Source organism: Berghia stephanieae, chromosome 2, assembly GCF_034508935.2.
Source record: "Berghia stephanieae isolate SIO BIC M18660-M18661 chromosome 2, UCSD_Bste_1.3, whole genome shotgun sequence".
NCBI classification, from domain to species: Eukaryota; Metazoa; Mollusca; class Gastropoda; order Nudibranchia; family Aeolidiidae; genus Berghia; species Berghia stephanieae.
This window is the reverse complement of record NC_088361.1, coordinates 72496673-72513302: the sequence shown is the minus strand read 5'-3', so window position 1 is coordinate 72513302 and position 16630 is coordinate 72496673. Positions and strand designations below refer to the sequence as shown.

At 37.4% G+C, this 16630-nt stretch overlaps 1 protein-coding gene across 2 annotated transcripts in view; it reads left to right on the top strand.

Moving 5' to 3' along the window:
* LOC144965495 (heat shock protein 60A-like) overlaps positions 1–7846 on the top strand; it is a 38174-nt gene extending 30328 nt beyond the window's left edge. For both annotated transcript variants that reach the window (XM_078900891.1, XM_078900892.1), the window contains exons 12-13: positions 4542–4720; positions 6945–7846. In XM_078900891.1, coding sequence (XP_078757017.1) covers positions 4542–4720; positions 6945–7115 — 350 coding nt within the window. In that variant the 3' untranslated portion in view covers positions 7116–7846. The remainder of the gene's footprint in view (positions 1–4541; positions 4721–6944) is intronic.
* Positions 7847–16630: the final 8784 nt, after the last annotated feature.

The following is a 16630-nucleotide window of genomic DNA, read 5'->3' as shown; positions in this document are numbered from 1 at the left end:
CTTCTGAATTTTTCCAAGAGTTTATATTTTTTGAGAGCTGCCAAGTGTTTCACGGATTTGTACATGCGCCTTCTATTCCTCAAATGTTTGATGACTTATAGGAATGCAAAATGATATTGTAATGTTCTTTTCACTGAATTTTTGCCACCTTTTTTGTTTTTACTGCTATCTTTCAATAGTTTTTTAGTTTTTGATCGGGGTGTCCATGGAAGTTTGTCTTTTTTTAATGACCTGTCCACACGCTTTTTGTACTTTTCGGATTTCTTTTTTGATTGAGAAAGAGAGGAGGACAGCCTTTTCACTTCTTCTTCAAGACTTTGGTTTTTCAACATTAAGGTTTCATTGGCTATACACAAAATACTTAATTTTTACGAATTTTCATGACCAGTACGCAAATATGCAAAATGATAGTTTCTGTACGAAAAAAAAAAATCGTTTTGTTTCAGAATAATATGTGTTTGTTTTAATATTTCATGAACGAGGAGTACTTAAGGCGGAAGAATCAATGCCATCATGTCTTATGTCAGGCTGGCACCAAGTGTCAAAAAAGTGACTTGGATAAGATGAAGAGACATAGGATAGGGGAAAGAGATTGGGCGAGGTGATGCTTTAGGGACTTTCATTTATGTATTTACAGTGGACTCCGGATAAGACGATGCCCAGGGGAACCGAGAAAAAAATCGACTTATCCGAAAATCAACTTAACTGGAGTGTAACCAAATGAGCAAAAACGCATTTGAACAAAGCAACCCAATCTAGAATAAGTATGTCCGTTCATATAGCGCGGTCTCTGAAGTGGTCATCAGAGGCTCCTACCCCCAATAGCCCCATAGAGTCATAGAGGAATCAGAATACATAAAAATCGGAATTTGAGATAAAAAAAAAGCGGAATCAACTTACTGTTATTGACTATGACATGCTTTGCAGCAGAAAATGTAATAGACAATCCAAAAGTACTCAAATGATTAAAATTATAAAATGTGTAAAAATGTACAGATTGTGTAAAGACTAAGAATGGGGTCAAATAATAATAGATAACACACAGGTCCTGGCCGTCTGAGAACAAAGTGTTGAATGGATGGATTTAACCTTGTCAGGACCCTCTTCCCCCCTCCCCTCCAAAAATGTGTGTTGATTGACCATAGGAGATGCTGACGAAATAAGGCATAGCTCACTTTTTTTTCACTAGCGATTTTTTAAAAAATTTTCCTCGATGGGGAAAGGTGAAAAGCGGAATTTTTGCTTTGAATGTGGAATGTATACCAATTAAGTGAAATTATTCCGCGAAAGACGGAAGGGTGGGAGCCTCTAGGTCAAGGTCATGCTTCTTGTAAATCGTCGAGACAGAAATAGCTGGTCTGCCAATTTCCTATGCGATGATTTTCTGTCGCATGCCAAACTTTCCAAATGCATCGAATCTTCCTTTTCCGCGATAGGTTTGCCATTGTAGTTGTAGACTTGACTTGAATTCTTCTTGATAACATTGATACTAATTAAGAGGGCCATTACATAGGATGGCCTGGGATTAGAACCAAAAAAAATCTTGAACTTGAAGTTGCGACAATGTAAAATTTGAGATGGGGAAATTAAAGTTATTCACTGCTTATGTACATTGAACACGGACGTCAGGCAAAGCACCTACATCACATCGATGTGCGCCAATCGTTCGTGGATATTCTTAACCACTTAAAATTCTTACTGGTAGCTTTTTTAACCAATGGAAATACTTGTTTATTTGTGATTTTATTGTAGTCATGAGTGATAAGTACATCGACTTAAGCGACATCGACTTATGTGGAGTTGTTTTTTTTTTTTACTAATGTTATATAGGATGAAGGGGGAGGGACCAAGAAAAAAAATCGACTTGGGTAAAAATCGACTTAGGCAACGTCGACGTATCCAGAGTGCACTGTACTTATTTGTTTAAATTATTTGTAAATGTACCTAGCATTTTTAAAACACTGCTATTTACAATGAGAGAGATGTTATTCATATAACATTCTAGTAGAGAGGTCTTTCTTTCTTTTTATATAATATATCCATATCTCTCTATCTATATATCTTTCATTATTTTTTATCCTCTCATCATTTTCTATCCTTCAGTTTCCCCTCTCTACCTTAATAAACAAAACAAATCTACCACCACTACTACTACAACTACCACCACATCATCAATACTACAACCACCACCACCACATCATCTAGACCTGTAAATTCTCCGTCAATTAAAATCAGTCAATTTGTCAAATTCAAATATTTTAAAAAGGGAAAGAAAGAAAGAAAGAGTTCATGAATCGTAGATGTAAAGTAATTAGGAATGTTCCACAGCTCTAGGCATAGCTTATGGGCCGTTTATATTAACGATAGATATATTGCCAAGACTAAGCGCCACTTTTTAGAATTGCCTTGTCTGAACACATCCCAGTGTATTTTCGCACAGCCTTCGTGAAATTATTTTTCCACTTTCCAAACCTGTCGTGATCCCAATGGTAGCTAATTTTAACGGAGCCACTGAGTGATAAATTTCACTGTTTCGTCTAAGCCAAAATTGACCACATTTACCTGGAGGAAAGTAAAAGTATGAAAAAGTAAAATGCGAAAGCCGAAAGTGCTTTATGGAGACTCCTTCAAATCGAAAGTTAGGGATTGCTACAGTACATCTCGATTGCCTCACATTGTAAACAAACTGGTTGACCGTTTCTAGTTTTTTCACTGATTGGGTACCTAATTATAAGGAACAATGTAGCCTAATTAATTCCCGCGTAAATTAGTTTTCTGCCATTGTTATGCTCAAGCGAGCTTGCTGTTTACTATTCATTTTGATTCTTTGGATTTTTCCGCTACGACGAATTACGAAGAGTTTCAGTCAATTTTTATAGAGCTCATTTACAGGTCTAATCATCATCTCTGCCACCACTACTACAACCACCACCTGGGTGGGGATCCTGACCTCCCATAGTGGGCAGGGAGGTACATGCTGTGTCTTCTATCCCCCCGTACCTGTTTTCCAATTGTTTCCTGTCGTTGTCTTGGAATGAGATTACTTAGTTTTGTCCTGACCCTTGCCGGAGTTCCTTGGCTGGGAGGGAAACAGTCGAATGTATAGTTATAGTTTTGGGAGATGATATTTTTTTCCTTGTAAATCATCTCTCTGTTATGCATTGTATTATGTTTAGTTTACATATTATATTATATGATTTGTAAACATTTGAGTGTATTCCTCATATTTGGGACCTGTGCTTGTGTCTGGATGAGACTTTTAGGTGATCTGAAACCAAGTACTTTGACAGTGTGCTCTTGGAATCTACATCTGTTCCCTATTTGAACCAATTCCCTTTGTCTCACCTTTTCTTTTTTGCTTTAATTGTAATTCTAGAACTTTTTACTATCCCATTTTCTTCCTTTTTACTGGCGCTGATATGACCTTAATGTGTTGCAAGCGCCGTAAAACCCTTAAAAACATAAACATAAACAACCACCACCACCGTCTCATCTCTACCACTGCCACTACAACAACCAGTTAAATTGTTATGTTTTATTATTCTGAAATTCAGATTTTTTAAAGCTTTATATTTTACATCCCTGTATGTATAGCATAGCTATGTAGCAAGGCATACAACAGAAATTGGGTTTTAGATCCGCTTTATGAAGGGAGGTATTTTCAAGTTTCGAGAGTGACCAAATCCAGATTTCAGATTTTGGCACCCTCAGTCACCGACACCCATGATGATTAGCTATTTTGGTTCTACATATACATAAAAAATAAAGATATGTGATCTTTTATGATCTTGTCACTCAATTACCAAAAATGTTATTCCGTAACTATATTTTCTACTCTTTGGACAAACCATAGAAAATTATCATTTGAACATGATTTAGAAATTATTAAAAATTATGATGAAGTTTTAACCGATCTTGAAAATTTTTCACGTATTTGGATTGACAAACAAGATAGGTATTCAGGATCATTGAAACCATCAAGCTTATGAGCAGATTTTAGGCTAAGAAATATATCAAATACAATTGAACGAGTTGTCCCGGTCAAGTAAAACAGGAATTTTGACTGAAAAAAGCATTTTTCCTCCCTTCATTGATCTTTTTTATAAAAAAGTGTCAACATAATTTTAAATTCTTTTGGAATATGAAAGTCAAGGAAACTGGAGTGATAACTCAATACATGGCTTCGTTTGAATTAAAAAAAAAAAATTAGCCTAAAGTGATGCTTACATGAAATTGCCCTCTATTTTTATCACTTAATCACTATCGGATTTTTAAAAAGTTCTTTTTTTAGCAAATTAAAAAATAAAAAATCTATTTTTCGGGCACTCTTGAATCATTCCAATTAACTACTGGCTTTCATTCCAGTTATCCAGGAGAAATTCTGTAGAAAGATAGTCTCAATTATTTCAAATATATACTAATTTCCTTTTTAGTAGTAAATAGCATAGCATCTTTTTTTTTTTTTGTTTTTTTTTTTTTAATTTATTTTTTATGTTATGAGCTTATGCATTATTACTGATTCTCTTCTTTGAAATCTACAGGTGTCAACTTGGTCAAAAAGGCCCTCCGTGTTCCTGCCTTGACAATTGCTAACAATGCTGGTGTTGATTCACATGTGGTTGTTGAGAAAGTTTTAAATGCTGATGGCGATGTTGGTTATGATGCATTGAATAATGAATATGTAAACCTCATTGAACAAGGAATTATTGATCCCACCAAGGTAGGAATACTTTTCTTTTTTCTATTAGTAGGTACAGGACTGCCAAGTGTCCTGCATCTGTCTCGCATTTCTCCCCAGCTGTTGATAGTTATTAAGGCCACATAGATAGCAGCGGCAGTTCTCGTTTACGTTCAACACAAATATAAAAGCAAAAGAATTTTACCAACAAATACGAAAGTAATGTCCATTTTATTTGAGATTTCCGTGTTAGCCTTCGATAGTGTTCATGATTTTCTTGTTGCCAGTACAATAGAAATAGAGGAATTGTGTAACTGGGAATTTACATGTGTTTGAGATTACCATGATTTTGAGATTTCCGTGCTTCACTGTATTCATAAAAAGACATTGAAGTCCCACAGATTCCTAGTCTTAAAATAATTGCAAAATACTAATTAAACTTTGTGGAATTAACGTTTAAGTCAGACTGCAGCAGATAATGAGATCAAGTTGAATTTGGACAAATTTGTAGTAAAAATATATCAGAGCTTGTCTGATATTTAGAATTAAGTTTCCTTTTGAATCATCATCCACCGTGGCTTTTACTCTTTAGCACGTTTCCTGTCAGCTGTATCAAGATCCTCTGCTGTGCTCATGAAGTCTGCATTGTTTTTAAAATCAAAATGTTACCAATTTTTCTTTTCCGTCTCTCCTCCACAAGAAGGAGAGAAACCGTAACTGCCCATTTCTGATGGTATCTACCAGTATTCTTCCATTTCATACCTTTGCCAGTACACTACTTTCATTGTGGTTTTCAACTTTAGCTTGTTGGTCAACACCACTGGACGACTTTTACGAAACACATTTTTTGCTATTACTATTCTTTGTTTTATATCCTCTCCGGGTGGGGTTCCTGACTGCCCCCCCCCCTTCCATCTGTTTTGGGAGATGGTATTTTTGTCTTGTAAATATCTCCGTTTTATGCACTGTATTATTGTATGTCCTACTTATATATGATTTGTAAACATTGAGTGTATTCCTCTTTGTTGGGACCTGGTGCTTTTGTCAGGATGAAACATTTAGGTGATCTCAAAGTAAGTACAATGATATTGTGCCCTTGGAATCTACATCTGTTCCCTATTTGAACCTATTACCTCTTTGTCTTCTTTTTTCCTTGACGCTCTAATTGTGATTACAGAGTTTTTAACTACCCCATTTTCTCTTTACTGGTGCTGATATGACCTAAATGTGTTTCAAGCGCTGTAAAACCCTTAAAAACAAAAACAACATATCTTCTATCTTGTGCATCATGGGTAATGATAATGCCTAAATATTTAAATTTCTTTACTCGTTTGATGGACTCTCTTTTCCTTGACAAATGAAAGGTCGGGTTGTTGTCATTCTTTGAGATCACCATTTGAAGCTTTCTGCACGTTTTGTGGAGAGTATGCGATCAGAGTACCATCGTCTGCGTATCTTATGTTATTCATATTCTGCTCTCCAATGACGATACCTTTCATATCTTCAATTTCTTTGAATATTATTTGACTATATATGTTAAAAAGGTCTGATGGAACGATCAGTTTGGTTTCGTTAAAGAAAAGGGTACAGTGAATGCAATTTTAAATTTGAAAACAATAATGCAAAGGTCAATCAAAACAAAAATCACTACACTTCATTGATTGTTCCAAAGCTTTTGATTCGATTCAGTACAATACAAAACGCTCATCAAAATCTTAGAAAAGGTCGGAGTAGACAGTAAAGACCTTCGAGTTGTGAAAAACTCATACTGGAATCAAACAGCGTGTGTCAAACTTGATAATGAAACAAGTTGTAAACAAAGATGGGAATAGTTTTAAAATTTGTAATAATGCAAATACAAATTGTAATTAATGCATCTAATTTTTGTCAGAAAAAAAAATTTGTTGATTTCCTTTCCTCACTTGATCCATTCCAAAAAGGAAAATAAAACCTTCACAATAGCAAAACAGAGAAAGTGACGTTTCGAATTGTTTGTATTAAATTACTGTATTATAAAAATATAGTTTGGGACCAAAAAGCAATTTTCACTTTCAAGAACAGTAAAAGGTATGTTTCTCAAGCTGTAGTTGTATTCCTGTGAATGTTGATTTGATTTATCTTGGGAATGATTCTATATGGTATCTAATTAGTTTTCTATCTTACTTGCTTTGTTTTCATTGTAGGAGACATCTCAAAGCAATTTTCCCCCTCAGTTATTCTATCATTATTCATGGCTTTTCTTGTTAAATGTTTTTTTGTTTAATAGGTTGTCAGGACAGCTCTCATGGATGCAGCAGGTGTGGCTTCCCTGTTAACAACAGCTGAGTCAGTAGTAACAGAACAACCAAAGGAAGACAAGGATCCAATGGGAGGGATGGGTGGAATGGGAGGCATGGGTGGTATGGGAGGTATGGGTGGAATGGGTGGAATGATGTAATGGGGAAGTCATAGTCATTGGGGTATCATTGAATGGATTTCACTGGGGTCATTGTCACTCATCCTTCATATCACTTACTGCATCGCGCGTTAGAGAAGACTGATAGCGGCAGTAAATTGCTGGTTGTAGATATAGTAAGCAAGTTACTTGTTGGTTTGATAGAATGGTGCTTGCAAAGCCTTGTGTATGCTGTTGACTGGAAAATAAATATGAGGTCCTGATTTATTACTGCATGAATTTGATTGTACATTTCCAGATAATTTATACGAGAACATCATACAGTGGGTTGTTCTTCGTTACCAGTGAGATATTTTTGTTTTTCACGTTTTGTTACAAGTAAGGAAAATGTTTTAAAAGTTAAGAATATTGTTTTCAAATACCTTTGTTACAATATCATAATGGAAATTGTGATGGGTTGGTGGCTTTATTTCATTTCATTCAAGTCACCCAGTTTGTGTTTGTTTCTTGTTGAATTCCTGAAAATTATTACTGAAATAATGTCTGATAAAGTTGAGTTTGTTTTTGTTTTGTTTTTTTCTATTTTGCTTTTGGAGAGATAATGTGTTCCTTGGTGTGCCACATTAATATACGACCAATTTATGTTTGTTGTGTTCAATTGCAATACATCATAAAATTTTGTTTATAAGGATGTGATAGGTATGAATGCTGAAGTTTCAATTGTTTTAAATGGGTTGAAAGACGAATTAAAAGATTTTCATATTTTTAAATCATCATCATCGTTGAACTATTTATTTAAAATTATATCATGAACATCCATTCGATTCCAAGAAAAAGTAAAGCAAAGGGGAATTGGTTCAAATAGGGAACATATTTGGATTATAAGAGGATACCATCAATATACTTAGTTTGAGATCAACTTAAAGTCTCATCAAGACACTAGCACATGATCCCACAAACTGGGTGGGGTTCCTTACCTCTCATATGGGCAGGGAGGCACTTTTGTCTTCTATCCCCCTATATTTTTTTCCAACATGCTTTCTTTGTCTTGGAATGAGTTACTTGGTTTTGTCCAGGTCCTGGCCGGATACCCTAGCTGGGGAGGGAAACAGTCAAATGTTTAGTTAGTGTTATGGGAGATGGTATTTTTTCCCCTTGTAAATCATCTCTCTGTTATGACCTGTATTGTTTTGTTTACATATTATATATGTTTTGTAACCGTTTAAGTGTATTCCTCTTAGTGGGGACTGTGCTTGTGACTGGATGAGCCTTTTAGGTGATCTCAAACTAAGTACACTGATAGTATGCTCTTGGAGTCTACATGTTTCCTATTTGAACCATTCCCTTTGTGAGCGGGTGGTTGGATGGGAGCATCACCCTTGAATCATATACCTATGATGTTCGCATGGGTGTACGATCCGATAGTGATGTCGTTTCTTCTTCTCTTTACTAGCCTATCCTGCTTCTTTGGTTTGTGATTGTATTTTTGACAGGGGATATTTTTTTTTCTGTAAATCTTCTGCCTGTTTGTTCTTGGTTATTTATAATTTAGCTTATGATATCTTTAGGTTATGATTTTGATTTACATTTGTACTATTTTTGTTAGATTGCTTGTTTTTTTGTTTCAGCGGTCTCTCATATAACCTCAATTGTGTTGGAAGAGACCTAAAGCAACAAACAAACAAAAAAAAAACATTCCCTTTGTCTTACTTTTTCTTGGGTGCTTTAATTGTAATTCTAGAACTTTTGACTAACCCATTTTCTTCCTTTTTACCGGGGCTGATATGACCTTAATGTGTTGCAAGCGCCGTAAAACCCTTAAAAACAAGACAAAATTGCCATAATTCATCCCCAAAAGGAAATCTGTCTTAGAATAACCCAAGTGCCAGTGCCAGCTGCAGTGCAGCGTCACAAAGTGAATAGGGAGAGGTAAATTGCTTAAATAGTGCAGTGGCTGGGTGGGGTTCCTGAACTCCCATAGTGAGCAGGGAGGTACTTACTGTCTTCTATCCCCCTATATCTGTTTTCCAACTTGCTTTGTCTTTGTCTTGGAATGAGATTACTTGATTTTGTCAAATGTAAGTTATTGTTTTGGGAGACGAGATTTTTTTCCTTGTAAATCATGTTATATATTATTATATTTGTTTTGAATTTATAATGTAGGCATTTGAGTGTATTCCTCTTAGTAGGGACCTGTGCTCGTGTCTGGCTGAGACTTTTAGGTGATCTCAAACTAAGTACATTGATGGTATGCTCTTGGAATCTACACCAATTCCCTATTTGTACCATACCCCTTTGTCTTAGTCTTACCTTTTCTTGGGTGCTTTATTTGTAATTCTTGGAGGAACTTTTTACTATCCCATATTCTTCCTTTTTACTGGCGCTGATATGACCTTAATGTGGTGCAAGCGCCGTAAAACCCTTAAAAACAAAACAAAACATAGTGCAATGGATAGTCGAACTCGGCACGTTTCAAAGGTACGAAACAGACCATAACGCTAGGCCATGCTGCCATCAATTCGTTATGGCAAGTCACAGGTTCAGGTCTGTAAATGTTGGTGAAAAAATTGTCGGAACTTTTTGAACACGCGAAAATAGACCCAACAGCAATAAATAAGCACAACACAGATATGACTATGACGCGTCAAGGAATGGCTAGATTTACCTGGTGAACTAAACTGAAAGTGATAAAGGCCTGTGTCCGACACACGCTGTGTGCGTGTTAGCTGATTACTGACTACTCGTCTGTGTGTGAACACGACAAAGCAAGATACTGTCGCCCGTCTCTCTCGTCTGTGGCACAGTAGGCAGTGAATACATCCACGTCTAGCGGAGTGTGTAGGTGGAATGATAATATACCTAGCTTATTTAGTTTTGTCTTTGACGCGACAAATAAAAAGTTTTTTTAAAAAGTCCTCAAACCTTTATGCATGTCCCGAAGAGTTCAAGGAAAGGTGCTGGAGTGTAGTATCGTACATTTGACAATTTGACTGTCTCTCTCCCAACAAAGGATCCACGCCAGGATCTGAAAAAAAAATCCTGAGCAGTCTCAATCCAGAACAAAAACAGAGCAGCAAGGAAAGGGAAAATATATGGGGAGTATAACATTAAAATAATGGGAGACCCCTCTTCCCTCCATGGGAGGTGAGAAGGCCTCAATAGAGATATGCAAGACATTACATTTGACTATAGATAGTATGCACTTGGCTAAGAAGCTCACAGCATTGCCATCCGGAAGTATAAAGGATCAACACAAAACTATGTGTAATCTTGAACTTTTATAGTCTAGTTGATACAGTTTAGTGAGAATTACTCATGAACGCGGATGGCAAAAAACAATAACAAAGACCAGTATAACGTCATCTTCATTCTATCTATACTGGCGCTATGATCTAAATGTGTTGCAACTGGGTGGAGTTCCTTACCTCCCATAGTGGGCAGGGAGGTACATACCTTGTCTTCTATCCCCCTATACCTTTTTTCCAACATGCTTTCTGTCTTTGTCTTAGAATTAGAATGATATTACTTGGGCCCTGGCCTGATACTCTGGCTGGGAGGGAAACAGTCAAATGTATAGTTTTGGGAGATAATATTTTTTCCCTTGTAAATCATCTCTCTGTTATGCACTGTATTATGTTTTGTTTATGTGTTACATATGATTTGAGTGTATTCCTCTTAGTGGGGACCTGTGCTTGTGTCTGGATGAGACTTTTGGTGATCTCATACTTAGTACTTTGATAGTGTGCTCTTGGAATCTACATCTGATCCCTATTTGTTTCCAGTTCCCCTATGTCTTACTTTTTCTTGGGTGCTTTATTTGTAATTCTAGAACTTTTTACTATCCCATTTTCTTCCTTTTTACAGGCGCTGATATGACCTTAATGTGTTGCTAGCGCCGTAAAACCCTTAAAAACAAACAAACATAAATGTGTTGCAAGCGCTGTAATTGGGTGGGGTTCCCGTCCTCTCATAGTGGGCAGGGAGGTACTTGCTCTGTCGTCTATCCCCCTGTATCTGTTTTCCAATTGCTTTTTGTTTTTGTCTTGAGTGAGATTACCTACTTGGGTTTTGTCTTGGAATGAGATTACCTACTTGGGGTTTTGTCTTGACCCTGGTCGGGGTTCTTAGCTCGGAGGGAAACAGTCGAATGTATAGTTATAGTTTTGGGAGATATTTTTTTCTTGTAAATCATCTCTCTGCTATATAGTTATTTTTAACGTATGATTTGTAGTTAAGCATTTGAGTGTATTCCTCTTAGTGGGCTCTTGTACTGGTGTCTGGGTGATACTTTTAGGTGATCTCAAACTAAGTACACTGATAGTGTGCCTTTGGAATCTACATCTGTTCCTTATTTGAACCATTCCCCTTTATCGTACTTTTTCCTTTTAATTGTTCATCTAGATTGTTTTATTTATCTCCAACATTCTTCCCTTTTACTGGTGCTGATATGACCTAAATGTGTTGCAAGCGCCGTAAAACCCTTAAAAGCGGGTGGTTGGATGGGAGCATCATCCTTGAATCATATACCTATGATGTTAGCATGGGTGTACGATCCGACAGTGATGTCGTTTCTTCTTCTCTTTACTAGCCTATCCTGCTTCTTTGGTTTGTGATTGTATTTTTGACAGGGGATATTTTTTTTTCTGTAAATCTTCTGCCTGTTTGTTCTTGGTTATTTATAATTTAGCTTATGATATCTTTAGGTTATGATTTTGATTTACATTCGTACTACGAGGGCTCTTTCATAATTAACCGAAAAATGCCTGTAAAATCCGCGTTTTTTATGCTATCAACAAAATTCTTGCATGTGTTCATACCTTGACTCATCCTTCATTTCTCTACGTAACAGCCAAGTCTGTCGACACACTTCTGCCAACGCCGCACCATGGAATAGATACCCTCTCGGAAAAAATTTCCGTCAAGGTTTTGTAGCCATTTCCGCACATGGTCAACAAGCTCTTCATCGACATCAAAGCGCTTTCCTGCCAGCTCACGTTTCAGTGGCCCAAAGAGGTGATAATCAGATGGTGCGAGGTCTGGACTGTGTGGTGGGTGTGGCAAAATCTCCCATCCATATTTCTCCAGCCAACCTTGCGTCACTCGTGCTGTGTGGGGTGTAGCGTTGTCATGTTGCAAAATGACCCCGTTGGTCAACTGCCCTGGGCGCTTTCTGCGAATGGCCTCCCTAAGCTTGTCAAGAGTTTGGCAGTACCTTGCAGCATTGATTGTTTCTCCAGGTTGTAAGGTTTCGAACAGAATAACACCACGACTGTCCCAGAAAACAGTTCCCATTATTTTCTTTGCTGACCGCATGACTTTGAATTTCTTCGCGACAGGTGAGGATGGATGTTTCCATGTCATCGAATCTTGCTTTGTTTCTGGGGTGCAATGGTGCAACCAAGTCTCATCACCGGTGACTATGCTGTCAAGAAAAGTCACATCGTACCCTAGAAAGTCTCCGCCGGCGTTGGCAGTATGCCCGTGAACCCTGCGTGAGCTCTTGCTTCTTCTCAAAAGTTCCCTTCAGATGTCCAATCTTTGTTCTTTATGATTGTCTGTCAATTGCTTAGGAACCCATCTTGCGCTGACTTTTCTGTAGCCAGTTCATCAAATACAATTCTATGGGCAGAAGTTTCCGAAATTTCAAGACTGCTTGCGATTTCATGAAGTTTCAACCTCCTGTCTTGATGAATAAGCTCATCAACTCGCTTCACATTGTCTTCTGACGTCGCAGTTATCGAACGCCCTCTCCCTTCCCTGTCTGTCAAGTCGGAATGGCCGGCTTCAAACAAATTACACCAGTGATAGACTTGTGTACGGCTCATAACATGCTCACCATATACACTCTGAAGTTCTTTATGAATTTCGGTAGGATTCAGACTTTTGGCGTTCAAAAAACGTATGACAGCTCTGATTTCCTCCTTTGACCAAGTTTCAAGGTGGGCCGCCATCTTTAAAATCGTCTAGAAATTCATTGTGCAAAATGATGCACTTCATAATTTCTGGGAATATCCGTAAGGAAATAAGGAATATCATGTCGTTTACAGAATTAAAAAATCTCCACTGGTTGCTGAGCAATGGGCATTTTTCGGTTAATTATGAAAGAGCCCTCGTATTTTTGTTAGATTGCTTGTTTTTTTGTTTCAGCTGTCTCTCATATAACCTCAATTGTGTTGGAAGAGACTTAGAGCAACAAACAAACAAAAACCCTTAAAAACAATTTGTATAACACTTCTTAATTGCATATGACAACTGGGTGGGGATCCTGACCTCCCATAGTGGGCAGGGAGGTAATACTGTGTCTTCTATCCCCCTATGTCTGTTTTCCAACATGCTTTCTGTCTTTGTCTTGGAATGAGATTACTTGGTTTTGTCCTGGCCTTGGCCGGATACCCTGGCTGGGAGGGAAACAGTCAAATGTGTAGTTAGTTTTGGGAGATGATATTTTTTTCATTGTAAATCATCTCTCTGTTATGCACTGATTTATGTTTTGTTTATGTTTTATATATGATTTGTAAACTTGGGTGTATTCCTCTTCGTGGGGAGCTGTGCTTGTGTCTGGATGAGATTTTTAGGTGATCTCAAACTAAGTACACTGATGGTGAGGTCTTGGAATCTACATCTGATCCCTATTTGTTCTCAGTTCCCCTATGTCTTACTTTTTCTTGGGTGCTTTAATTGTAATTCTAGAACTTTTTACTATCCCATTTTCTTCCTTTTTACTGGCGCTGATATAATCTAAATGTGTTGCAAGCGCCGTAAAACCCTTAAAAACAAGCATATGACAAATCAAGTGTGCAGTTGATGTTGTTCCCATCAAGACGATGAGGTCTATATTCCTTCATCTATTGTATTTTCAATGTAGATCATACTTTTGGTTTGGCCCCATGTTTACGTTATAGGTATAAAATTTAGAACTATACGAGATATAGCCACAATGCCCAATACCATCCCAATCTCCTTTTCTTGTATGCGGAAATTCCTCCGAGTGGTGTCTGAAATTCCCGTGAGCCAAATTTTAGGTTGGCGTCTCTGTATGACTATCCGACCATGCTCTCTTTACGGGCGCTTGAATGAGCTAAATGAAAATGCCTTTCAACAAAGATAGAAAAACCTGGGTGGGGATCCTGACCTCCCATAGTGGGCATGGAGGTACTTGCTATGTCTTCTATCACCCTGTGTCTGTTTCCCAACTGCTTTCTGTCTTTGTCTTGGAATGAGACTACTTGGTTTTGACATGACCCTGGCCGGAGTCCTTGGCTGGGAGGGAAACAGTCAAATGTAAAGTTATAGTTTTGGGAGATGATGTTTTTTTCCTCTTAGTGGGACTGTGCTGGTGTCTGGTTGAGACTTTTAGGTGATCTCACACTAAGTACACTGATATTGTGGTCTTGGAATCTAAATCTATTCCCTATTTGAACCGATTCCCCGTTGTCTTACTTTTTTCTTCAAGCCCTTTTAAGTACATCAAGAATGTCTTTACTACTATCCAATTTTCTTATTTTTTTTTTTTTACTGGCGCTGATATGACCTAAATGTGTTGCAAGCGCCGTAAAACCCTTAATAACAATAATAAGATAGAAAAACTGGCAATTTCCTTTTCGTTGCTGTGGATGAAGAAGATACCCTGAACCCGGATTTTGTTTTTTCATTACCTCGACCCGGAATGAGGCGACTTTGTGTTATGTTCAGCTCTTTGCTGAAGTTCATTTTCATATCAGTGAGTGGTATTTGTATATCAATAGAGAGGGATCCCAGAAAGGTACATCATTTTTCAGAAATTCCCATTAGTATCCATCTCCCATAGACCCAGGTTCACTCCCCACATGGTGTCCACTTCCCTGAGTTATCATGGGTTTTCTAAAAAAGAAACAAAACACACACGAAAAAAGGCTAACCCTATAATATGTACTATGACAATGACTACCATATTTGGGTACAAAGCAAAGACCATACCGCTTAGCCACGCTGCTCCCTAATAATAATAGTAGTAGTAGTCTTAGATATTAGAAGTAGTAGTAGCAGTCGTAGTTTTAGTAGTAGCAGTACATGTAGTAAGTAGTAGTAGTGATAATAATATTAGTAGTAGTAATGGAGGTCATGGTCATGGTGGTAGTTGTAAGTAGTGATGTTATAGTTGTAGAAGTAGTAGTAGTAGTGGTTGTAATGAGGTAGTGGTGTTGATAATGGTGGTGGCTGTGGTGGTGATGGATGAGTTATAGGGGTAGAAGTAGTAGTAGTAGTAGGATCAGTGCTAGTAGTAGCAGTAGGAGTATTAGTAATGGTGAAAGAGGGCGAGTAGCAGAAGTTGCAGTAGCATCAGCATTAATGGTAGTAGTTGTAGTAATAGTAGAAGTAGCCATACTCGTAGTAGTAGTAGTAGTAGTAGTAGCAGTTGTTATTGTAGGATCGGTGGTAGTAGTAGTGGTGGTGGAGGAGAAAAAGGAGAGCGTGTAGCTGAAGTTGCAGTAGCAACAGCATTAGTAGTGGTAGTATGTAGTAGTAGTAATAGTAGAAGTATAGTAATAATAGTAGTAGTAGCAGTTGTTGTTGTAGGATCAGTGGTAGGAGTAGTAGCAGTAGTCGTAACAGTATCAGTAGTGGTGGAGGAGGGCGAGTAGCAGCAGCATTAGTAGTAGTAGTAGTAATAGTGGTGGTGACGATGGTAGTAGTAGTAGTAGTATTAATACAAAGAAGAAGAAGTAGTAGTTGTGGCGGTGGTGGTGTTGATCATCAGTAGTCCAGTACCAATATTAGCATTTGTTGTTGTGGTAGTAGTAGTTGTTGTTGTAGTAGTAGTAGTACAAAAGAAGGAAGTCGAATGAACGAGAGTGCGTATGACAATAAAAAACAAAAGGAATGGATGGGAAATTCCAAGAAAACTGTGTCACAAGGACATCTTTACTTTAAAAAATAAATAAATACCAAATGAAATTGAAATATGGTAAAAGCGCATTCAAAGTAAGCGCAAACGCGTATGATTGACTAATTTTGAATTGCTGAGTTCGATTCTGGTATATTTTTTTTTTAGATTTGAGCACAAAAATGTGTTTTTAAAAAAAATAAATCGCAGACGAAGAAAATGGCTGATGATCCATCACACGATCCGACCAAAATAGTGAACTATTCCCAGTCTGGCCGGAAATGGACTAAAGACGTATCGGTGCCAGTGGACACGGCTTGCTTTTCTTTTAGTAGTCGGGTATAGGGAAATAATGGTGTCCTATTTTTTTCTTTTTCGAAAGACTGACGACTTTTAGTTGGTTCGATTCTGTTTTGGTAGACACGGGGCTTACGAGCCGGAATTTATCCCGGTTTCTGTAGCGTTAGATTGACAGATACAACTGCTTATGTTTGAATAGGACGCTTGTATATAGGAAATTACTTTCAATTAGGTTTGTGCCCTTTATTATGATAAGACGCACTTAGACTGGAATTTTGTGTCAGCAATCAAATATTGTTTTTTTTTTGTTTTGTTTGTTTGTTTGTTTTTTGTTTGTTTGTTTTGTTTTTTTTTTGTTTTGTTTGTTTTTTTTTGTTTGTTTTTGTTTTTTTTT